General features: G+C 43.4%; 1 protein-coding gene across 1 annotated transcript in view; it reads right to left on the reverse strand.

Moving 5' to 3' along the window:
• Positions 1-25,126, reverse strand: part of meis1b (Meis homeobox 1 b) — an 81,852-nt gene that overhangs the window by 33,199 nt on the left and 23,527 nt on the right. Inside the window, exon 8 of the mRNA XM_059358971.1 lies at positions 11,957-12,102. Within this exon, the coding sequence (XP_059214954.1) occupies positions 11,957-12,102 (146 nt within the window). The remainder of the gene's footprint in view (positions 1-11,956; positions 12,103-25,126) is intronic.

Here is a 25,126-nt window from a genome sequence, read left to right on the forward strand (position 1 = left end):
TGATAATTGATGATTAGCATCATTCATCGCTTTTCTAAAACTCTAAGGGCACAAAGCATAATGCAGGGCAGCAGTTACTGCTGTTACTGTTCCTGCTGCGCTGCAGGGTGTGAACAATGATCCGTGTGCTTTACAGTTGGGTGGGTCCCTTGCCTATATGTATACTGAAGCTTATAGCATGTATGCACATGACCAAGTCTCATGTCTTAACAAAGCACCGTATTGTTGTGTTTAACATAGAATGTAGAGGGTGAGGTCTGTCACTGAAGGAGAGCATCTTATATTGTTTGCTATATGTGTGGTGTCTGTGCTCTCTGGTTGTTTTCACTAAGAGCGAGGGCGTGCTTCATTAGTCCTCCCCATTCCAGCTCAGGGGAGGCTAAATTTATTAAGGGGGCCGGATGTTGCACAACACCTGCTGCTGTGCTTCCCTCTGTGCAATAAAGGGAAGGGGGTGCAACATGCTAGCTAATGCTAGTGGTAAGCGCTGCTCGTTGGACTGAGGCTGATGAGCTGGGGCTAATTCAGGGGGTGATTATGTAGTTTGCTGGACCACTAAACCTCTTTAAGCCCGTAATTACTGCCTATTTGAGCGAGGGGAGGCACTCCAAAGCAATCGGTACTTGCACCAAGCGGCGCAGTGAACGGCAGCCACAGCTGGAGGTGGGCTGCCTCAGGGCTGCCTGAGATGGAGGGGGTGTGTAAATGGGGAGTAGGAGGGATCCACTAGGCCTTATCCCAGTCAGGTACCACAGAAAGCTGAGAGAAAACAGCGGGATGCCCCTCGAAGCAACAGAACGCTAGCTCCAAGCACTGTAGCTTGGAGCTAGCATTCTAGCAGTGATCCAAGCCTTAAAAACAAATGTTCTCTTGTTACACACAGCTACACTACATGGAGCTCGTTACACGGGGCAGAGAAACAAAGAGCTATTACGAGAGAGTTCAGAGCAACACAACAAAACCTATTAAACAAACGAGGAGACTTCCTAACCACATAAAGTCTTCTGACTAAATTGAGCTGGGAGGTAAGCGAGGGGAAGGAGGGGGTGTGTGTCATTGTGATGAGAAACTAAAGGGCTTTTTTTAGACTCAGAGCCCGTGTGACATACAAGAGGGAATCAGATTGTCAGATTGCACATCGACCATGGGGGAATCCATTTCATTTCACCTGACTTTCAAGGAAATTTGACTTTACGTAATGCCACTGAAATCTGATCTCTCTGAGGAAGCAATTTGGGGACCACAGAACATTCTAATAACCCAGGCGATATTATTATGTTATTATCATAATTACCCTTTTGCCCCCGACGTTTTAATTAGAAACTCACCGTTGGCCCCTAGAGGGGTGAAAGGAACCTGGGTTGGGGGAATGCTGAAACTAGGTAAGGGTACTTCACAATTGCTCCCTTATGCTCTTTGGAGCGGCAACTATAAGAGGGAAGGGGGACGCAGCCAATGCCATTGAAAGATGAATCTTTCTCTCTCTACCTCCTCTGACATCTCTGTCATTCAAAGTACAGCCTCACCCCTCCCTTCTTCCTCATTCCTGTATCTCCCTATCTTTCTCACCCGTCTCCGCCCCCTCCATCCCTCTGTTCTATATTTAGCATTTTGCTTAACTATCTCATGCTGCCTCCTTTTCTCTCCTCTTTTCTTCCACCTCCACTTAACTCCTCTCTTTGCCGTTACCTCTCATCTTTTCCTTCCTTTCTTCGCAGCCAAATGCATCCCTCCATCTCTCCCTCCTCATCTTCAGCAGCAGAGGGCCTTCTCCATCAGTGCACCACTTTTACAAATCAATGACTTAATCTGTCGTAACAAACAAGTGAGCAGCACCCTCAGCCCTGTTCACTTCCCCCCGCCGTCGCTAACACTACAACAGCATGCCTCAAAGAGAGTGAAAGGAGAGAAAGCCGACACATGTGCAATGTGAAACATGTAAAGTAGAGAGAGTGTGTTGGAAGACAAATATCAGAGGACATGAGGATAGGACATGTCTTTAAAAAGAGGGGGAGAAGTAATAAAAGGTGAGGGAGAAAAATTAAAGTGAGTGTGTCGGTGTGGGTTTTCCCACCACATCTCCTCTCCAAGCCCTCAGCTCCATCCGACTCCTCTACCATGAGTTATTGCCTGTCTGCATTCACCACCTGGTTCACTAGCTATGATTTCTCTCACTCTGCTGCACACAAAAGCGCACACACACAAGTATACACATAATACACACACACGCCCACATACATACTATGTGTGTCACAGATGCATTTACATTACCATGCATACAAACACACACCTGACCAGAGGGGCACCTTGGGTCAGCTGGCCAAGTGTAAACACACTAACAGCCTATGGGCATACCCTCCATGCCACCTGCCTCTAGTGCAACATGAGCCTCACAGTGGTTAATGCAGAAAACTTCAAACATGACATTACGAGACAAGTAGGTGTAAAATGATGAGTTATGGATAGATATCACAAGATATCTCATCTATAAGTAATAGGTCTTTCCCAATGCCTTTGAAACAGCACCGAGCGCACCAATGTTGCTATGATATCATGGTTCAAGGCCATTAAAATGTAAGGTAGCTGTACATTATAGGAAAATTGAGTGAGAGGGAGTCATGGAAGAGAAGAGGAGCGTGAGAGAGGAGTCAGAGAGGCAGAAGGCATGCATAAAAGATAGGAAACCCTTATGGTTTTTCAGAAAAAAGTGTTTTGTCTGAGAGGGAGACGGAGACAGAGTGTAGGGGGGAAGAGAGAGGGTTCACGCATGGGAGAGAATACAAGTGGGAGGAACTGAATTGATAAATTAGTTCAGCCGACGCGCAAACTGATTACCACGACGGCAAAGCCACAGGATCCATCGAGCACACGCATGGAGTGAGACAAAGACACGCACACACTCATACGCTGCACTTACAAAAGAGACATGAAGCTGACACATACAAATAAAAGCACAACTGCATATGCAATCACATACACACACACTCACACCAAATGTATCTAGGGCAGGCTGCTGCAGTTGCTGTAAGTAAAAGGTATTGAGCTGCTGACTCCAGCCAGAAAAGATCCCACAATCCTCTGGATCACCAAACACAGCCTAATGGATAATGGCTAACAGCTAGCGCTAATGTGATTTCACACTTAGCAGATTTAATATATCACTTGCTGAACAAAATCATGCTACGCACAGAAGCTATGCTAAACTCGGTTTCTTTAAAGGTAGCGAGTATTTCACTGGCAAAGTTTCATTTAAGGAGTTTTAAACAAAAAAAGGAAGTATCTTTGGAGGTCATGAATTTGCTTGCAGTGAGAATGAGAAGCTAAGGTGCTAGCATTGCTAATCTGGAAGTGTTGGACAGAATCATTCCAAGTTAACCACAGACTTATGACAATATTTTTCCCTGACTCTTCCACACGTCAACTTGCCACTCACTCTCCAATAAATACCACAGTGATGGTGGGGAACTCCACACCCCACCCAGGCACTGACATCACTGCTGTGTGCCTATGCAAAAATTGTGTGTATGTGTGTGTTTGCAACAGAGTGTATCTGTATGTGTCTGAGGGCTGAGAGTGAGCCTCTTCTTCGGATTTGCAAATCATCGTAAAATGATTAGTGGGTACCAAACCAAGAACGATTTCACACATCTGAGTTATTGGGCCTTTGTCCACTCTGAAGACACACATTCATGCACACACACACTTATCACATACAGATGATAATGAAAAATAGGACTAGTGTGAAACACAGCTCCAGCATGAAGCCATCAATCATTCTGACGTACAACAATGAAACCACACACTGAACTGTTTCATAGTTTCCCAACTATGAAATTATATGAGGGTTGGGGGGAGGGGAGAAGAAAAGAAGAAGAAAGAAGATGGTAATGATGCTGAAAAGGTAATTGAGAAATTAAAGAGTGAATTTAAACATTTTCTCACCTTGATGTTTAATCATTGAAACATTTTAAATTATTTTAAAGAAGGCTGTAATTGTGCCATTCACTTTGCTAGTAATGTCTAAAAACAAATGTATAAAAGACAAATTGTGAAAAAAGAAACTAAAACCAGGCTGCTACATCTTAAACATGAACTGAACGTGTGTGTGTGTGTGTGTGTGTGTGTTTTCTGGCGAGCCATGTTAAATCCCTTGCGACTGGTGATCCCCTCCAGTGCTACTGACCGACCTTGAGGGTCTGTAAAGTTCTCACGTTCTCAAGGAAACACATCGACTCACCCCCTTTGACTAAGGCCAGATCAACTCTCACAGACACACATACACACACTTTCTTTTGGTCTAGATCTATGGCAGACATTTTGGAAAAGTTCAAAGGTGGCATGAATTAAAAGTTAACTGCCCTTGAGGGCTTTTAAATAGAGGGGTAAAACGATACAAGAAACAGAGGAGAAAGTGGGAGAAAAAGCTGAAATAAAGGGCTGACAGAAATTTAAAAGACCTGAGCTGGTCTACATATTTTTTTAAATTGCAACAAATGATTCACCCTGCTTTAAGTATGACTTTAGTGGGAAAATCCTCAAATCGAAATTTATTTGAAAAGAAAAGAAAAGCACAGACAATTCCACCTTAAAAAGTTATATAGCATATAGCATATCACCTCCAAGCCAGGGAGCATTCTTCTTCTTTCAAACATACAAAATTCTATTTAAATTTTCTTGTAATAGACATGAATTCCGACTTTGTACTGACCTGATGTGATAAAACCAAACCAACTGAAATGTCAAACAAGAATTATTTTCATTTAGCATGTGACCAAGATTCAACAAATATGACTTTCATACAGACAGAGCTTTGGGTGGAAACTTTTCCAAACCCAATATACTAGAATATGATATTTATACAAAAGTTAGTTTTAAAAAATGTATAGTATGCAGTGTTTTTCCCCAGAATCAGATTCTTGGCAGGATGGAAACGCCTCTGAAATGGTCACTGAAAACCTAAACTGAAGAAACCCCAAACTTATGAAATGCATTAAAGTGGGCTGGAAGGTCTAAAGTTGGGTACAGAACACAAATCTGTCCCAAAGTATAGGGGAAACTCTGGGATACTAAATTCAATTTTTTGCGAAACAAATCACAAAAGCACCAGGTTTGTTTTTCTTAACAGTCAAGGAAGAATGATCGACAAATGACAATAAAACGTCAGTATCACCCTAATATTCCTGCAAAGTATTATGTATCCTCCGAGCTCCCAACATCTGCCATGTGTCAGTCTTTCTACTCATCTACTGTATCCCTCTATCCAACTATTCATCTACTCATCCATCCATCATTCCATCCATCAATCATGAAACAGATGGCCTTTCAGGAGTCCCTGTCAGGACTGATAGCTTCCCTCTGCCCGGCCTCTCCACCAACACCCCCAGAACCCCACATAACACACACACACACACCTTCTGTCCCCTATACTTCCACTACATTGACAGGTCTTATTATCTGCCATCCACTCCTATTCACCACTATCTACCCTCCTGGAAAAGATGTTTCATCTCTTTTTAATACACATACACCCTAGAACAAACATGCACACTCATGAAATAGTTGCAAAATGTGTGTCTGTGAGGGTCAGTCCACAAAGAGAAGCCCCCAAAGAGAGCTGTCTGCCTTCGGTCCCTGGGGCCTGTCAAGAGGGATAATTGATGATGTTTTCATTACAAGGTGTGGGGTAATGTGGGGGTTGGGGCACAGTATGAGTGTGCATGAGTGTGTGTGTGTGTGTGTCTGTGTGTGTGTGTGTGTTGTGGGGGTGGGCAGGTTGACTCAGCTGCCTCCTCTTTGACACCGACGACTCCTGCGAGTGGTACCTACAAGTCTCTGCTTCCAAATGCCCTCGTACACACACACGCACGCACGCACACACACACACACACACACACACACACACACACACACACACACACACACACACACACACACACACACACACACACACACACACACACACACACACACACACACACACACACACACACACACACACACACACACACACACACACACTCCTAGTTGCACACATGCACTAAAAAGGAAGACATTTACACAAACACTAGCCCTCAAAGATAAATGCTCACACACACACAAACACACAGCCCAAAGCTATTTCCATTCCCAGAGATAAACTGATCTGAAACCGAATAAAAATGCTGAGAATAAGACTAACTTGTTCTCGTGTTTTTCTCCGCCGCTCTGTCTCATCACACTGTCACGCCAGGCCTTTGGCAGATCTGTCCGTCTGTCTGTCGTCTCTTAGGACCCCTTTGAAATCCTAATGCAGTGGCGCCTAAGATTCTGACTGCCACTTAGATTGAATTAAGACCTAATCGGAGACACCAGGCCACATAGGCCTGTGTATTACTTTACAGTATCAAGATGGACATTGTGCCTTTGTTTCTGTTGATGAATTAATGAATGAAAACACATTGTCAGCTGATTTTCTCCTTTAAAGATAGCCGTCTGATGTCTTCTCATAGCTATTAATGAGGAAGTTGAAATTATTTTTCCAGAGAAAGATAATTTTTGCAGTGGATAATGATGACAAACAAGTCGAGCAACAATTACAGGAAGAACATATAAAAAAACTCCCTTCGTCATGCTGTATGTCATCTCCCTTTTCTTGTCTCAATTTCCTTCTTAGCACCATAACTTTAAAATTACAAGATTAAAATGAAGACTAGGGAAATTAGCTGGACCAGTGGGATATCACCCTCCAAGTCCTGGGTTGCAGCAACCAGGGTGCTGACATGTCTAGGCTCCAGCAATAAACAGACAAAGACTAATGGCATCCAAGGCGATGGGGAACTCTGACCCCGAAAGTTTTTTCCCCCTCTCTTCTCTGGTTTGTGTTCTCTTGGAAAGTGATAGGTCTGCAGTTGACACAATTTCTTATTAATTATATATTCTCTGTTAGAAACTGATAAAACCCTTTAGTGAACCTCTCTGTGGCCATCAAAAACACTTGACTTCACAGTTTAACCATTCCTGATGCATATTTTCTTAGAAGTAATGCTTTTTTTAGTCACAGCAACAATAATTTGTCACAAAAATGTATATATTTTCCATCTCCTCCAAAGCAACTTTACAAACAAGCTTGACAATAAAGTCCTCTCCCCTTTATGTTCTGTTCATTCCAAACCAAAACCATTACAATATATGGAAAAAAACATATTGCCTTTAATGATTAATGCACCTATCCATCCATTTACCCATCCATGTACCCATCCATCACCTCCTCTCACCTCCCTCCCACCCTGCAAAGTCTGGATTCCTCCAGCACACAGGGCCCACGACAGCAAGGCTCCTGCCCTCTTCTGCCAGCGCAGAAATGAATTATATTGCTTTTCACACCTGTTTCTGCTCAAAAGCCTGCTGCACGCTGCTGTGTTGCAGAAAAAAAAAAGAAAAACATTTCCAAGGGGGGTTACTCCGCTCCCCCAGCTCGGCTACATCTGCGTACACGAGCGGTTAAATTAGACTCTAATTGTATTAACGGGGGATTATGCCTTCCAGTTGAATTTTTTATACTCTCTCTCTGTGCATTTTACACATTTTAAGAGGAGAAAGGAGGAGGAGAAAAAAAGCAGCTCATTGAGGGTTTGCGGGTTGGCTTCTTTTATGAGCTGCGATCACGGCTGCCCCTCGTTACACTGAGTCTGTGTACAAATAGGAGGGGAGGAGAGCCAGAATGAGAGAGTGTTAGTGATAATGTGTATGAGAGTGTGTGTCCCAGTCTGCCAGGCTAATATACCGATGCTAACACTCTGAATGCCAAACCCCCCTGCCCTACACACACACACACACACACACACACACACACACACACACACACACACACACCTACTTCAGTTTAGCAAGGCAACAATCTAAAGGGGGATACGGGTGGTGTGTAGAGTGGAGAGGCGGGGGTGAATTCCATCTAATTACTCTATCACATAATTTCACAAATTGCCTTTTCATAGGGGAGTGGAGAGCAGAGCACAGGGCGCGTTGGGGATTTGAGGCCTGAGCTTTCATTTACTACTCATTTCTTGTTAAATTAAACAAGAAAATACCATTTGTGAGGTGGGAGGGGCGGGTGAGCGGGGGGCTAGGTGGATTCCAACTGCACAATAGGAGGGATGGAGGAAACAGAGATTGGGTACTTGCTGTTTCTTCACCTCAAAGCTTGTCTGTTTGGTTGTAACACAAAAGGTACCTCAGCAAGTTATGCAATCATTGGAATTGATTCCACAACTGAAATAATAATAAAGATGAATTATTTTTGGTAGTCAGTAAAACAATGTCACTGCTAGTAGTCACAACAAATGTTTGATTAATAATGTCAATGGAAAACAAAGATCAAAATGACACAAGGACACAAGTGGAAAAGCCCTCCCCTGTCTTTTATTTTGGTTCCCCACCAAGTTTACAGCTGCACGTCAAGCTGGCAACGAGCTGCGTGGTTCGGCCATCGGTGACAGGCGGTTAACGCTAATGTTTTGTAGTCGCTCCAAGTCGGAGCAGCCAAATTCTTCCGATGAACTTGTCCCACAATCGCTGTCGACACAACATATGAGCTCATTGGGCGTGTTGGAGAGAACTCAGTGAGCTGCGACTGTCGTCATCATCTAAAATTCAATACCACTGCTCTATCTGTCACTCTACCCATCACACAGCAAACAGACATATTCTCATTTCTTTCTCTGTTATTTCACATTGTCACCGTTCACAGGGGAAAATCATTTCACCCAAAGAACTCTAGCCCTGACCCTCACAGCCCCGGCATTTTAATAACAAATATGACTCTCTCTGCTCTGATCTTTCCCTTTTTCCTGCTAAAACAAGATACTGGAAATTAGCATTCTTTATGGAAAAGTGAGATGCAGAAATGTCTTCAAAACAACCCTAAAAAAACAGCCATATGAATGCCACCTACCACCTACCCTGCTGGTGCACTCGCAGCCTCAGTTTGCCACCCACCTTCCCCTTCCGCTTCGGTACAATGGGAGCTCCCCTGAGGGTCCAAGTGTGAGGGCGAATAACAGAAAATACATCAAGGTGGGTATCCAAACTTCTCCCCTATTCCGCTCCTTTGTCTCTCCACTGTCAAACCCTGCATATCTTTTATATTTGACGATATTCAGGTTTGTGTAGGGCCACAGCACTCTGCCATGAATCTGTGTGTGTGTGTGTGTGTGTGTGTGTGTGTGTGCGCATGCATGCGTCTGTGTGTGCCTAATTGGCATTGTGTCTATCTCTAAGAGGCCAGACTCACATCCTCCATTGCTCTGTGAAACAAAGGCAGGCCAGCTGATGATGCTGCGGATGAGCCCGGATCAGCTGTCCGTGTTTATGTTCGTACCAGCAGAGACAGAGAGACATACTGCCAGTGTAAGAGATACTGTAAATGTTTTTGCATTAGAGGTGCTATGTGTAGCATTTATAAACACTGACATATGGTGATTAAATTAATTGTGACACTGAAGAAAGATTAGTGTAAACAAATGAGACCACTGCGAGCATTTATCTGACACCAGTGGTATTGTAAATGCCAGTGTTTCTCAAAATTAAGACCACATTTCCCATAAACAAAGAAGATGTTGCTCCTCTCCGCCTGGGTTTCATTTCTCTTTGGCTTTGCAGGAGAGGAGACACATATTGGAAGTGATTTTTCCATCAACCTTTCAGTTTACTTCTCAGTCCTGAGCGCTTTGGCTCCATTTGCACTGTGAGAACAGCAGCTTCTTCCTGTTTTGTGCCATAAAATAATATACCCCCTGTGCCATTGTGTGCCTGCATGTTTCAGTTCCTCTTTCTCCCTTTTTCCTGGGAGAAAGATAAGGCTGATGGATCCTCCTTATCCCCCTGTTCACCTCCTCGCCTTCTCCTCCTCTTCTTCTTCTCTTCTCCCTCGCTCCCTTGACACTCACTTATATCCTTCCCACTACTCTAGATCTAACAGTGCAGAAGCCTCCCATAAGCCCAACTCATGGTGTAATATGACACAGTAGGTGTGTTGCTGTGTGTGTGTTTTACTCGGCGAGTGTGTGCTGAACTGTATTTCCACAGACAGGATGTGTGTATGTTTCAAACACTTTGGCTCTGTAGCCCCGAAGGTTTCGGGGGGTGTATGGGTTGAGGTCAGGGAGTTGGAGGAGAGTCTAGTGTGTGTGTGTGTGTGTGTGTGTGTGTGTGTGTGTGTGTGTGTGTGTGTGTGTGTCTGTGTGTGATGGTGATGGAGAGCTGGTGGTTTGTAAAGGGGGTGCTGTGGGTCAGATGGAAAGGGGAGAACACAAAGAGAAACAAAAAGTATAAGAAGCCTTGTGAGATGTATATTGTGTGTACAGATATACACAATATATCTCTGCCAAACTCCTCACTAGAGTGTACACAATGACAGAAGATCCTCCAATTTGCCATTAACACTGCTGGAAACTGAAAAAGACACTGTACCATAAACATCAACAATACAAAGCTACAAATAAATAAATAAAAAGTGGAGCCCATGCGATATCCATAATCCAAAAATGAAATTACTTTCCCCAGCATCCTCCCTGCGAGCTTGTGCAATTCAAACCAACACCCACTCAGCCAAACTGTATCGTGTTCTGTACAAACTCCTGACATCGGCAGAAAGTGTGTGATGCAAGGCTGGCTGGAGATAGTTTGGAGACAGATTTCCTTCACATAGCACTAGATTCAAAATGTAATCAGGAATTTAACACAGAAAGAATGTGACAAATTCAAGCACTTTTTACTCATCTATAATGCAGTTTTACCCTCATAACCTGTGCACATTTGTTTTTAATCATTTATAAGTTGTAATTTTTTTTTTTACATGAAACCAGCCTGATATTCAGCCTGAATCGCCATTTCGTTTTCATTTAATGTATTATTGAATCATGGAAAAATTTCAGAGATGTGAGCAGTGATGTCAGCACCGTGTCAGGCTCTTTTCAAGTCTCTAGAATATGTTGTTCATGCAAATCAAAGCTAATTCCACTAACTTAAAAAGCAAAAACCTCTCAGTTACTTCCCCTGAGGGATTATTAACATTTTACTTTATTGTTAACCACTGGTGCAAATTCTGCATTCACTAACACTGAGGAGTTTGTGATGAGGAGTGTGTATAATAATAAACTACACTATACTTGTCATTTAACTAAATATGGAAAAAAGTTCCTATTTATTTTCTTCCTTCTTTCTTTTGATAAGTATTAAGAGATGTCGGCATAATGTTTAGCATCTGTTGCTGGTGAATTGATGGTGTTTGAGATGACAGAAACTTGTTGTTAAACAAGTCGGCGTTCTGTTTACTGCTGGCTCCATTTTAAAAGTCACATTGCTATATTTCAATGTTGAAATACATTTTTCCCACACTATTTCCCCACAAACAATTTGCGATGCTGTCAGCTGGTGCTAACTGCATTGGTATTCCCTGCTATAATCGAGTAAAAAATAAAGCCAAACCACAGGCCTTTGCAGCATCCCAGGCATCTGTTAAATAATGACAGATTTGTTCTTAATAAGGTTCATCTATGTATCTGCAGTTATGGCCAGGGGCGTCTCTCCTTGACTTCAACCTTATTCAGTTTCAGCAGATGAGGAGTGAGAGCGCAGGCTGCTGAGATCGCCGGCAGATTACACAGGCCTGTGTCTTTGAAGTGTTCACCGTACGGACCGGGATACATTGTGGAGATGAGGGGGTGCGGGGACTCTGGTGGTGTGTATGTGAGTGTCAATGTGTGTATCAGTGTCTGTGTGCGCATATACGTGTTCCTTTGTGTGCGCGTGTATTTGTGTCAAATAAGACGGGAGCAAAGCTAAAAAGATAGGAATTGTCTGTGTGTCTGTGTGTGTGTATAAGAGTACGAAAGCCTGTGGCTCCGAAGTGAAGTTCAGTGGGCACACGTGATATGAAACTGAGAGGAACTGAGAACAAATGGTGTTTCATTCAACTCACTGTTAGGTGCTGAAAGAGCCATGCTCTCATAATGTTGGTGGCCACCTTAGGGAAGATCCCTCTCTTCTTGTTGCGTTTCTTCTCTTTATCCGGGTCATCGTCGTCCCCGGTGCTCGGTGAAGCCACGCTGTTGTCCAGGCCATCGCCTGTCACATGACAAGAAACAGGAAGAGACAGCGGAGATCAGACTCACAGTTTGTTTACTTCCTGCATTCGATGCGCCTCTGCGTTCAAAGGGAATAAATACGATTTCGAAGGAATTCTGGAGGGCTTTGTATGCACAGACGGAGGGGTATAGAGACACAACAATGGCAAGCAGAGAATGGCTGGAAAACAGCACCTCATAAATGCATTCATTTTTAATACATTTATAAATAACCCTGCCTTTCATTTTTTCTCCCCCCTCGCCACTTGAAAACACAGCGAGCGCTCGCATCTTTCTGCGAGAAAAGAGAGGGAGAAGGGGAGCACAAAGGACTTGTAAGGTCGCATTTCCCCACTCTCCCATCCAAGCCTGCGCAGAATTGAAAATGACAGAGAGATTTAGTCTTTATTATCCTGAGGGGAAAATAGTTATTGAAGCGTCGCCCCGGCGCATTCTGCCATTTTACCTGAGGTGGAAAGAGTAACACGGCACTACAAAAGGGGAGGTTGCGAGGAGGGGGAAGGCAGAAAATAAAAGGAAAATAGGTGGAAAAAGGGAAAGTCAGAGGCACAAACAGCGCTAACAAAGCTAGCTGCTTTTCATAACAATGGCTCCATGGCTGCTTACAGCAACCTGTAGGGCTTCGATAAGGCTCTATTAAGGCCAGTTAACCTCACCTAAGGGGAACACTGAGACAGCTTAGAGTATTTGAGCACAGAGAGGAAAAGTGAAAGGAAGGAGCTCCATGGACCTTTTCTCTGCATTCAGCCTAAACAACATGAAGTCATACACACACACACACACACACACACACACACACACACACACAGCACATATTCAAAACTACCCAATTACTGTACGCTTTCTATACAGCTCCAGTGGAGAGAAAGAGGCTCTTCCCATCTGTGGCAGTGAAAAGCCTAATTGTTATTATCAATATTCAAAAATGCGAGCCACCCTCAATGAAGACGATAATCATAAAAGAAACATGAGGCGAGGTAAACAAGTGGCACCCTCACTGCTAGAAATCTCACCAGCTGATAACTGACTTTTGTCCCGTGCCGCCTCTCTCGCCTGGAAGTGAGGGGAAGGAAAGAAGAAAAAAAAACACGCAGAAGCAGTGCACAGAATTGGATCCAGTTATTTATTGATTACACACAAAGCACTTCTAAAGCTTCTAGGTCTATTCACTGCAACGGGAGTAGATAACTGCATTTGAGCGGGCCCGCGCTCCGCTAACTTGCAGAGGGCGACACCCAGCACCTAGCTAAACCCTAAGCCCCCGATTCATCGATAATTAATGGGGATGTTGGCGCTAATCCGGTTGGAGATGACTTTTTTCCAGCCTGCCACATCAATGGAATAATCAAGGGCCTAAAACCCAGGCCTTTGCTCCCCATTACCTCGGGCAAAAGAATTCCTGAAAGCATGCCTGGAGGGCACCTGAATTATATACACCATTAGGAGAGAGAGGCTCTCAACGATCCATACGAAACAACACTCTTGGCTAGCTCTCACTCTCTCTCACCGACTGTTCTGGCAGAAGGAGATACATATGCACACATATTGAAGGCTTTTTAATGAACCTCCTGTGCAAGAGGAGGTGACGCTACAGAGGGTGGGGGGAGGGATAAAACAAGAGCTTGATTTTTTTGTAGATACTGATACAAACGCCACCCACTGCACATAAATAATGCACACATGCATGTAAAGCTGGCGGTAGGGCTGGGCTAATACCACCAAAAGGTCAAAAGTTGGATTCGGGCAGTATGAGCAAGACAGTGCCAGTTTACTGTAAGTCACTGGATAATCTGCTGATTATTAATCAATCAGCCTTTAAAATGTCAGAATGTTTTTAAAAATATGTTTGCAATTTCCCAGAGCCTTATGACTTCCACAAACATCCAAGATGTTCTGTTTACAAGGATATAACAGAAACAAATCAACAAATTACATCTGAGAGGAGGATCTGTTGAGTCTTTGAACCTTTATCTTAATAAACAACCGTTCATTGATTAATCGACTAACCGTTTCAGTAAGACACAAATTCAATCCCCCAGTAACACTCAAGAAAATGTACTCCTTACACTCAACTCCTAGACCTCTCTGTGTCTAAAAACACACAGCTTCAGTTACATCATTAGCCTGGGACAAATGCAGCCTGAGCTTAACAAGTGAGTTTTTTCTGCCTACTGTTTCAGGGCTAAAATACACCCACCCCTCTGTCTCTCTCCTTCTCTTTTCCTCTCTGCATCTCTCTGCCTGGTGGAAAAGAGGGGTGAGCGAGCCGAGACCCTGTAATCTAAGACCAGATTTTCATTGGAAGCAAATGCTTTCAATCCGTTGTAAAGACCGGCTCATGTTCAGCAAAGCCTACAATAACAAACCTAGGGGCTCGTCCCATGTGAGTTGGGAAAACAGAAGCAAACGGCCGGAGTACCAGCTCAGAGTGAGTAAGTGAGTGTATGAGTGAGTGAGCGAGTGAGTGCGTGAGTAAGTATGCATGTGAGCGAGCCAGTATGAGAGAGTGGGCGAGCAGGCAGGCTCAGGAAGGTGAGAAATCGTGAGAAGCATGGAGAGAAGGGGAAACAAGGGAGAGAGAGAAGACACAAAGGGGACAGAGAAAGAACAGATTAAGTCAGAAAATTGTGGATACTCAGAGAAAACTGTCACAAATATGTGTCATGTAGTAAATTATTTTATACTATTGTACATGTTTCTGTTTTTAACTATATTTGACTGGGTTGTATCAGTGAGTATAATGCTCTTTCCAGTCTGGTAATCAAACTGATAAACTTCCAACTTTTAGGCCACCACTGCCCCATATCATACTGCACTATATCAGCCATATTTTACAGCTCTACATCATTAATATTGATATATGGTGAATCATATGGCATGCAAGCAGCTGCTACAGTCTTTAAGTCCATTAATCATGATCCTATACAGAATATGAAATAACCTAATCAATAATTAAACACACACCAAAATGATGCATAATGTTACAGACATAGGTTGCATCACACTTCTACCCATATCATATCTGTTTTATATTTCTATATGCTTATAGAACACAAAAACACTACTTGTGTACAAAATACTCAAAACAACAAAATGAAGGATGAGGGAACAGAAATTTAATTAGCCCCCATTTTACAGATTTTAGGCAAAGTTTAAGCATTGTAGAAATGCATAAGCCAGAGAGGGAAACCCTAACACTTCCCAGTATTCCCTTCCCAATACTTCTAAGTAAGTCTGACCTACAGACACTTTTACCTAGGAGGGGAGAGGGAAGGAGGAGGGCTGGAGAAGGGCCGTCAATTTTATTGGCATTTCCATTTTCACTGCAATTTGATACCAATCACCTCTGCAAGGTCTGGGGCTAATTTCTGCTATACTTTAACTCCAGCAAGCGACGGGAGGGTGGGAGGTGGGAGTGGAGGAACAGAGAACGACTGTGGGAGTGAGGAAGGGTGAAGCAGAAAAGGTGTTGAAGCTGTGTCTGGCAGCCATGTTGGGGAAATGTCAATGGTGTTGTGAGAAAGAGAGAGAAACAGAGGGTAAGATAGGAAAAGAAAGCAAATGAGAGATGTTAAAGAAGGGTAAGAAGAGAGAGGGAGTGGAGGAACGGATGTGGAATATTCAGTGAGAGCGGAAAACAGAGAATGAAACAAAATCAAGCCACTGATGGAGGCAATGAAGGAGGAGAAAATAATGGATAGGAAAGGGAGGAGATGCAGTGTGGCACGCTGGAGTTAATCAATTGAAAAAAATCAGACGCAAGACAATCAGTCAGGCTATGTCCACTGTAATGCAGATGATTTTTTTCTCTATTTTGACCTTTGAAGCGAAACAGGACGTTTCAGAGAAGCTCTTCCAAAATAGATTTGAGACCATTTTAACTTGTAGAGAAATTAGTGGTGAAGCTTTTATTTTTTGAATGAGAGCTTACATTATATTGCATTATTTTATGCTCATCAATAGCCAATGAGAGTGAGCTAACCAGGAAGTTTTATCTCCCGAGCCAGGTGGACAAAAAAAACCGTATTTCCAACTCATCTCCAGCTCAAACTGCAAAATCTATGACCATGCTAATTCTGTCTTCTCAAGGACAACTTTATTTCATTTTTTTAGTGCACAAAATAGCCCAAAGTGCAACCATCTGTCCAAAACAATCCACCTCCATATTTATTTAATTTGTACTGTTTTGATGATTTAATGCAGATCGCTAGCATGCTTGAATTGGCAGATAACTTCTCACATGTAAGCTGCGATTTCAGATATATCGGCTTTAGTGTAAATGCGGCCATGACATCACAATCACTCAGTCAGCTGTCCACTATGCAGTTCACCCAGTCAACCAGTCAGCTAGTCGGTCAAAAAGCCGCCAAGTCAGTCAGCCAGTCATAAAGTAACCCTGTCAGTCAGCCGGTTAGCCAGTCAGTCAGAAAGCTAGCCAGGCAGCTAGTAAGCCAGTCAGCCAATGAACCAGCCCATCACTCTCCATACACAGGCTGCCAGGCTCATTAAGAGCATCAGCAGGCTGTTACCCTGGGCTGCATACATACAGCATGGGGCAGCTAGGCTAGCAAGCTCCAGTCTCCCCACAAGGAAAAGCCACAGGCACAACTCTGGGCCTGGCCCACTGATCAGCCATGACAACATCTTTGCAACTAGTTAGAGGAGGGGCTGCGAGGGGGAGGGGGGTGAATCAATGCAGCACGGTGGGGGCGCATGTTGGTGTGCAAAGAATGCATGCATGCATGGATGTGCATCCGTCTGTATGTGTGTGTCTATCTCTATGTTTCTTTATGCATGTGTGTTTCCAGCCACAGAAGCTCTGAATGTCGTGTGTGTGTGTGTGTGTGTGTGTGTGTGTGTGTGTGTGTGTGTGGCAATTAGGGAGCAGGCCAGTGACTGGAAGGAGCCAGGGGCAGTTGAAATGCCCCGGGGCCAACCAAGGGAAGGAATATTTTATCAGTCCCCTCACACGCTGTATACACAAATACACACTCGCACAAACACACTGTGAGCAAACAGATAATGACGTAAAAACTAGGTTAGCTTTCTTCATGCATTTTCACTAGCTTCGTTAGCATTAGCTAAACAGACTTCCATGCTCATTCAGCTTCGATGGCTTTTATTTAAGCCTTCCTGCCACTTCATGTTTCATTCCTGCCTTCCTCTCCTTCCTACTTCATTACTCTTTTCCTCTTTCTCTCTGTCTGCTGGAGTGTGGGCATGGGATGGAGGATATTTGCACAGTATTGGGGATGTAAGATGAGCTATTGTTATCTTTCTTCGCTGTTAGTTTGAAGTTTATTTTCTTTGTAAATCAAACCCATGGCTGTGACTTACACTTCACAGGTTAAATATGTCTTAAAATTGAGGTAAACTGGATTAATATTGCTCAATATCCTCAGTTTTAATGTTTTCCGTCTACCATTTCAACTAGTGAGTACTAATGATGACTTCTGTCTCTTCGTCTGCCTCTCCTGTGTCTTTATCACTTCTCTACATCTCTCTGTCTCAAGGCATACCCTGACATTATCAAGCAGTATCTAGGCTAATCTGTTATGATCTGATTATGAACCATCTCTCAGCGTAAGACAGAGATTGGTACTACCTGCCCCCTTCTGCGCGGGCACACGTGCCATTCCGAGGTGTCAGCCATTTTTCTGCTGCCTGGCAAATTAACAGCCGAGGATTCACCAGTCAGTCATCTGCGAACAGCGATCTTGTCAGACACGTCGCTTCTAGCGCAGCGCGAGAGAATAATGACATTTAGCTTTCTAATAATTTTCTCTTCATAGAGGCACTGCTGGCTTGAGGAATAAGGGTTATGAATATTAGCTTTGTGCCAGATGTCATGAGTGGGATCCTGTGTGAGGAATCATTCACAGATGGCTTAACGTTTTTGAAGGATACTGTGAGATGTTTTTGCAAGCTTTTATAGGCCATGGATGAACTCACAGGAGGAAGGAATGGAGACAGATCTGTCGAGCTCATGACAGTGCATTTATTCTATAGGCTATTTGTTGCAAAAGAGAGTGCATGTCTTTCACTGTGAGTGACCCAGAGCTGATCTCTCATGGGCCACTCCTAGAGTTTCACACCCCAGAAAGCTCACATGACCCTGGGTTAGCTGCCCAGGCAAGGCCCAGGCCTCAGGGACCTGCTACCCTGTTCCACATGGGATACACACATCTCATATTGGCAGGCGAGAAATCCATGCATACACACACTACAAACATGATACATAAAGTGCACACGCACAAATGCTGATGTACATTCACTAAAGTGCTTTCCTTCCCACTCTTTCTCTCTGTGGCACTCGCACACAAACACACACACAGTCTCTCACACACACATACATTACATTCCCAGAAATCCTCAGAGAGGTAAAGAAGGGCTCGCAAGAGGGAGGGAGGGAAGAAAAAAGTGCCGTTTATTGTATTCAGGCCATTCATAAGCTCAAGACTTGGGGAGGGGGAGTACAGGGGGGTTGCAGGCAGTGGGGGGTTCCCTTTGCATGGCTCTGGAGGCCCCTCCCACCTACAAATATTCTGAACATGCAGGAATTCCTTGCAACACAATTCCCAAGTAGGGGCACATTTTCAAAAGCGTCTTTCCCTTTACGGCACCAAAAACAGACGCACACTTGAACACACTCACATGCACCCATTTCTGAGGATCTTCCACAAGGCAACTTTCCAATAATGACGACCAAAGTATTCTAAACCAACACACACACACACTTTCTTCAATACAAAACACTCTCTGTGACCAATGCTGTTTCGCCTCCCTTTTATTCTCGCAGAGGAGGAGAGACAGAGAGAAATCCCCTCGACTACTCTGCGGATAATGACATGCGCTGTCGACAAAACAATATGGCTAGTCTAGACTTCCCTTCCTGCATTTGCCAAAGAGACACTCCACTATTTTCAGATCTTTGCTCAAAACTTCAGCCAGTGCATTTGGATCATACCACTCTTAAGCATAGACACATCTTTGTAGAACATACATACAATTTAAACAGATTAAGTAGACAGAGAAAGTTGTCATTATTACAAAAGGAGAAAAAGGGACTTGCCAGGTAAATAATCAGGGGAGAGCTAAGTAATTGCTTCCTGTAATCAAAGACAATTCCATTGAAGTAATTACAGTAAATAACGAGTGCTTTGCAATAACAAAGCCGGTTACTTTGAATGATGACAGTTTTGTGGATCAGCGCTGACAGATTCAATAATGGCAGTAACTGGTGAGTCATTTACAAGGGTTATTTGTAATTAAAGCACACTAGAGACTTCTTGTTGTGAGAATCCAAGCCAAGTTTGGAGCAATTATTTCATTTGTGGGGATCTGACGCGGAGGAGATCAGGAAGGCAGACACAAGGAATGTGTTTAACTAACAACAAAAGAAGAAAAAACACAGGGCAGTTATCCTATTTATGAGATAATTAAAAGCCTTTGCAAAGCTTGAGGTCTATGCGATTTATGTGGCTTTTGCTGGAGTAGGCTGAGGACATTGTTGTTGGTATTCATATTGAATATAAGTGGACAATTGTGCATGCTTTTCCGTGTGTATTTCGGTTTGCAGATTTTAGTTCCTGGAATCTGTAAAATAATTAGTCAGTTTAAAAAAAGACATAATTTTTTGTATCAAGCCACTCAAATGTGCTGATTTTCTCAGTTTCATATGACTGTAAAGTGAATATATTTCATGGACAAGCAGCAATCAATTTGAAGACACCTCATTAGGTTGTGGTAAATTGTGCAGTTTATTTGTCAATGTTTTATGACATTTTATATGCCAAATGATTAACCTTTTATAGAATATTCAATATGAGACCTATGCTAATGGTTATTTTCTCTTTGAAAATGTTCCTGTTCCTCTGTGTGTTATGGCTGAGGCCTATTCTCTGTTGGCTGTGAGAGAGAGGAGGGGGGTCAGGCCTGTTGACATAGCCATAGGTGATGGCAAAAATGTCAGTGTAAATGTGACTGCTCTCTCTGTGCCATTTTCCCGTAAAGGGTCATCACCACAGGCTGCCTGACACGCTGGAAACTGCCTCAAGCGTGGGGCACCGACACGACATTAAACTGCCTCTACGCACAGAAACACACACACACACAGCGGCTGCCTTTATTCCCACTTCCAGATCAGTCGAGAGAGAGAGAATGAGGGAGAAAGAGACAGACGGTACAAGCTAAAATGAAAGTGTAAGGCGAAGAATTCACCCTTTCATGTTGAGCACTTTTGCTGTGTAACTATTGATTTTTCCCCTCTTGCCTTTGTGTTGCCGTTTTCTTTTTTTCTAACCTGAAGATAGAAGGACAGGCTCAGTTCAAACGAGAGCACTTGTGAGGGGGGCCCACAGATTCTTCGCCTCAGAGAAGGGAAGTCCTCAGACACACACACAAAAATGGTAAGATTCCTGCAATCGTGCCTCTTTTGCTGCTTTCTCATTCTCAACTCTCACTCTCTCAATTGTTTCACTGCCTCTCAGATGGCTTTTGACACTTTCGACTCACCAACCTTCAGTCAAACTCACAACGACTGCACAGAGAGGGAGAGTCAAATGGACTATGGAAGAGGAGGGGAAGGGGGGAAGGGATGGCAGAGAGGACAAGGACTATAACAAAAGCTAAGAGCACTTAACAGCACAATGGCACGGCGGTCCTTTTCCAAAAGTCAGCTGATGTGCTGAAGGGCGTTCAAAAGTCCTTCAATGTAGACATGAAACAAAGAGTGGGAACCTTCAGCTAAACTAAAGGAAAAACATCCTATTTAAAATTAAAACTTTGTTGTGGAGTAACAACACATTCTAACAACCAACATCAACTAAAAATATATATTTTTACCACGATAAAACTAGATTTACTTATGGAAGCCCTTTAATAAACAATGAAAATATCCTTTTCATTAAACTCAAACTGTAATCTTTCTCTCTGCAAAGACACTTTAACATCCAGGAGCCCAACATGAATTTATCCAAAATACATCCTTTCAAATGATCTGAGCATCTTTTACGATGAGCTAAATTTAGTGAAATTACATCCTGCAGCACTAACTTGTTTAACTTTAACCAATGTTGTTAAAGCCATCAGTTTAATTAACTAAAATTAAGTGGAAATGTATCATTTCAGTACCAACAATCAGTCTGCTCTGTCTGTAATCATGCCTTTGTGTTTGGGGTGTATAGTTTCATTAAGTAAACTCAAGTTTATTCAGCAGAGCGAGCGTGTACAGCTCTCGCCTGCATTCTTCCACGTGGTGTCTATCTGAATGACACAGACTCTGATAAACGCTTTTAATACACAAGGATTTTCCCACTCATGCTAACCTATCAGCACCAGCCAAACTGCAGTATGTAGTTAGATAATACAGGCACGCTAACCCTGCGGTGGCACACGCTAATAATAGCACATTAGCTTCCAGTGGGTTTTTTGGAATAACAGACGGTTTTAGTGCTATGAAGGAGTATAATATGGTCTGCACCCACACGCTCAGGTTAGTGAAGGGGTGCTTAGGAAAACAAGATAAGTCATTATCAGAGCAACAACCTACTCTATTTACTACTGCTGGTTGTTGCATTTACATTTTAGGGTCTTAGCTGGTTTTTAATGAGTATAAACAGGGTTAGGAACAAGCCTGGATCCACACTTCTCATATCACCACAACTCCTCTGTTACTAAGCTTACCATATAAATTCTCCATCCAAACTAATGCGTCTCCACTTCCTCCTCCCTGTCAATGCGTCCTTGATAGGCACAGGATGTGGTGTTGTGGGGATGTGGGGGATTTGTAGTCCTATCAGCCTCCCCATACGCAGCCCCGATAAGGCTTGCGAGACAGGGGCAGAGGAAGAGGAAGTGAGTGGGTTTACAGCGGGCCTATTTCCTGTGGAGCATCGGTCCATGTGGACAGGAGTGATATGCCCCCCGTGGCCGCTGGCGCTCTAGCCCGCAGTCCCACCAAGTCACTTCCTGAAAGAGGCAGCCCTCTCTGGGGGTGACTTCCTGTAAAAGTATGACCTCTCTGTCTAAAGAGAATCTCAGTGGAACAAAGACCTGGGACTGCCCATGGGAGCTAGTGTGTACAATATATATGCTGTATGTGTGTGTGTGTGTGTGTGTGTGTGTGTGTGTTTCTAACACCGCCACTCAGGCCTTTACTCCAAAGGTTATCACCAGTGAGGATCTCAGCCCCCAGTCCCTGCTCATCTCTTTGAGTTTCACTGGCTCGGAGCAAGAATGGACGATTGGGTTACATCCAAACGTGTGTGTTCATGAGTGTGCGTATGGCAAGTGGGATGCCTTGTGTTGCTCTGCAAACACACAAAGTAAACGCTGATGCTGCCCTCCGGCCCACCCTGCTGCTCTTGTGTTTACCTACAGGTATTTGTTATCTAGCCCTCTCTTTCCTTCTCTCTCTAAACTCTTAGAAAAGCTTGCTGAGGTCTTTATCTCTGAGTCAAATCCCTATAGCAGGTATCCATGTCAAACGGACCGAGGGGAAGGGGCCTCAGGGGGCCGCATGTTTGGTCTGGGTTACCCCTGGGTCAAGCTTTGGCCTGGTTGACACATATTAAACACCCTTTACCTCCAACCTCCTGCATTCTAGGTTAGTTGGTGTCAAAACAGTGACCTAAAATCTTCAATTTGAAATCTTTACATCTTTAGCTAATTATCACCAAGCTTGAAAGATAACATTTCAATATTTACCTTCACTTTTAAATGTGTGAACACCTATGTAGAGACCAGGTTTGAGTATTAGAAGCAAAGGGAGTTGTATGTGTCATATTGGGTTGATAAAATAAGCCCTAACAAAAAATTAAAGTAGCACCGACCCATATTTGAAAAAAAATTCCATGGGGATGCTGGTTTTGACCAAAAATGGCGCAACTGCTGGTGTTTTCCTGGCATGAAATTGGCTTTGTGTGGGTGTCGTTTGGAGAGCCGGCTGGTAAATTCTCCCGTTCTTTTGTTAGAAAAGAGGGGGGGCTCCATGCATAATGGTCTTAGCCAGGGAGGTCTGGAACTGTGTCCATAAATTGAATTATTTCAATTTGAGGGAGAGAGAGTGAGAGAGTGAGAGAATAATGGAGAGTGGCTGTGTGAGTGTGTGTTGCATTTACATGTGAACATATGCATGTGTGTTGATGGAGAGAGAGTCTCATTTTTATTCTTTTACGGGGCTCACATTTACAAGTGAGAATATAAACCAAGTTGCAGGAGATTACAGAAGAGGCCAAATGTTACCTAGCAGCTGGAAGCTATAGTGGATAAGGAAAAACTGTTTGAGGCCGCCTTTTCCCCACCACAACTACTTCCTGGTTAAAAATGTTTGCGTTCTATCATTACAAACAGATTAACTGTACAAAATAAAACTAATTATGTGGCATAGTAACACTTTCACAGTATTAAATATGTTTTTAATGAAATTTGTAGCGTAATATTTCTAAAATTCTGCCTTTTACCACCTTAATCATATCTACATATTGAGATACAGTCACCCTTCAGTGTCATAAATGCTGAAACAACAGATATGTGAGGGTGTATATGTGTATATGTTTGTGTGTCGGGGTGGGGGTGGGGTGGAAATATTCCTGACACAATATAATCGGCAGGGGACCATATGGCAAACTGGCAGCAAGCTATTTATCCTTATCCTCTTTGGAGGCTAAAATTAGCACTTCGCTGTTTGTAGCTTTAAGCTGGACTCCAACCACTCTGATAGGGCTAATAATAAAGAAAAAAACAGCCCAGCTGGCACAACTTCTCCGCCTCCTTGTTCTGTTTCCATCTTTCTCTCACTCTCTCTCTCTCTCTCTCTCTTATACTAACTTTCTGTCCACCTTTCCTCTTTACTGAAATATCGAACCAAACTGCCCTCCATTTTTATGCCCAAACCATGTTAATCTGACCATAAGGAATTGTATTGATATCATATAAGTGTAGCTTGAGCCAGGTTCCCTTATAAGCCCATGTGTCAGGAAAGCCAGGATTTCCTGAACACGGACCCCCTCGGCTAGCTTAAGAGCGTAGGATGATGGGGCTAATCTCTTTATCAAAAGCTTAAATAAACGTTAGTGCTCTGTGCATGTGTGTGTGTGTGTGTGTGAGTTGCTTATTTGTGTGTTCTTGTGTGTGCCAAGGGGCCAAACAATGCTTCTCTACTGAACAAAGTGCTAATACCCTGTCTCTTTACTCTCCCCCTCCCTCCTCCATTTCTCTCTTTTCTCTTGTTCTGCCTCCATACAAGTGAATACCCACACTACAGTGCATCTCTTTCACATCCATTTCAAATCAAAACTCTCAGTTACTTCCTATATAAACAGCAGGAAAGCTAATCTGGTCCCTGACTCCTGTCATCCTCTGTCAGAGGTGATCGTCTGACTTCTCCAGTCTGCTATCAGGGTTTTCCCTGAAAAGTTAACATCTATCTGATCAGAGGCCTCCTGGGCCCTGAGCTCAGCTCCCTTTCAAGGCAGGAGGAGGAGGAGGGAGGGAGGCACAGTCAGCTGTGAGAGAAATGGAAAGACAGAAAGAGGAGAGGGAGTTTAAGGTTGTTTTATCGGCCAGATGTAATGTGTTGTGACACGTCAGTGATGAGTCGCTGTGATTCCCTATGAACCTGCACTGGCCACGATTAAGAACCAGGGCATTTTCTGTCTGTGAGAGCTTGTGTGAGTGTGTGTGTCGCTGTTTGATTCCAGGCAATTTGGAGCTGAATTGGAAACAGACAAAATAAGGAGCAGAATGGTGACAAATTCAGAATTTGTCACCATTCAGCTCTATGACGTTTCCCACGGCAAGGACCCAAGACCCTCCACACAAACACGCCAAAAATTTCACAAGTGAATGCTTTAACTTTCTTTTCTCTGTGCATTGCCACATTTTAACTTGTTTACATTTGCAAATCAAAGCTGAAGAATTCCCTTCCAAGAGGAGATATCCAGTAATTTGACAAAAGTGGCATCTTCTTTTAGGACATGATTACACGAGAATGATGCAAATTA

This window comes from Centropristis striata, chromosome 20 (assembly GCF_030273125.1).
Source record: "Centropristis striata isolate RG_2023a ecotype Rhode Island chromosome 20, C.striata_1.0, whole genome shotgun sequence".
NCBI classification, from domain to species: Eukaryota; Metazoa; Chordata; class Actinopteri; order Perciformes; family Serranidae; genus Centropristis; species Centropristis striata.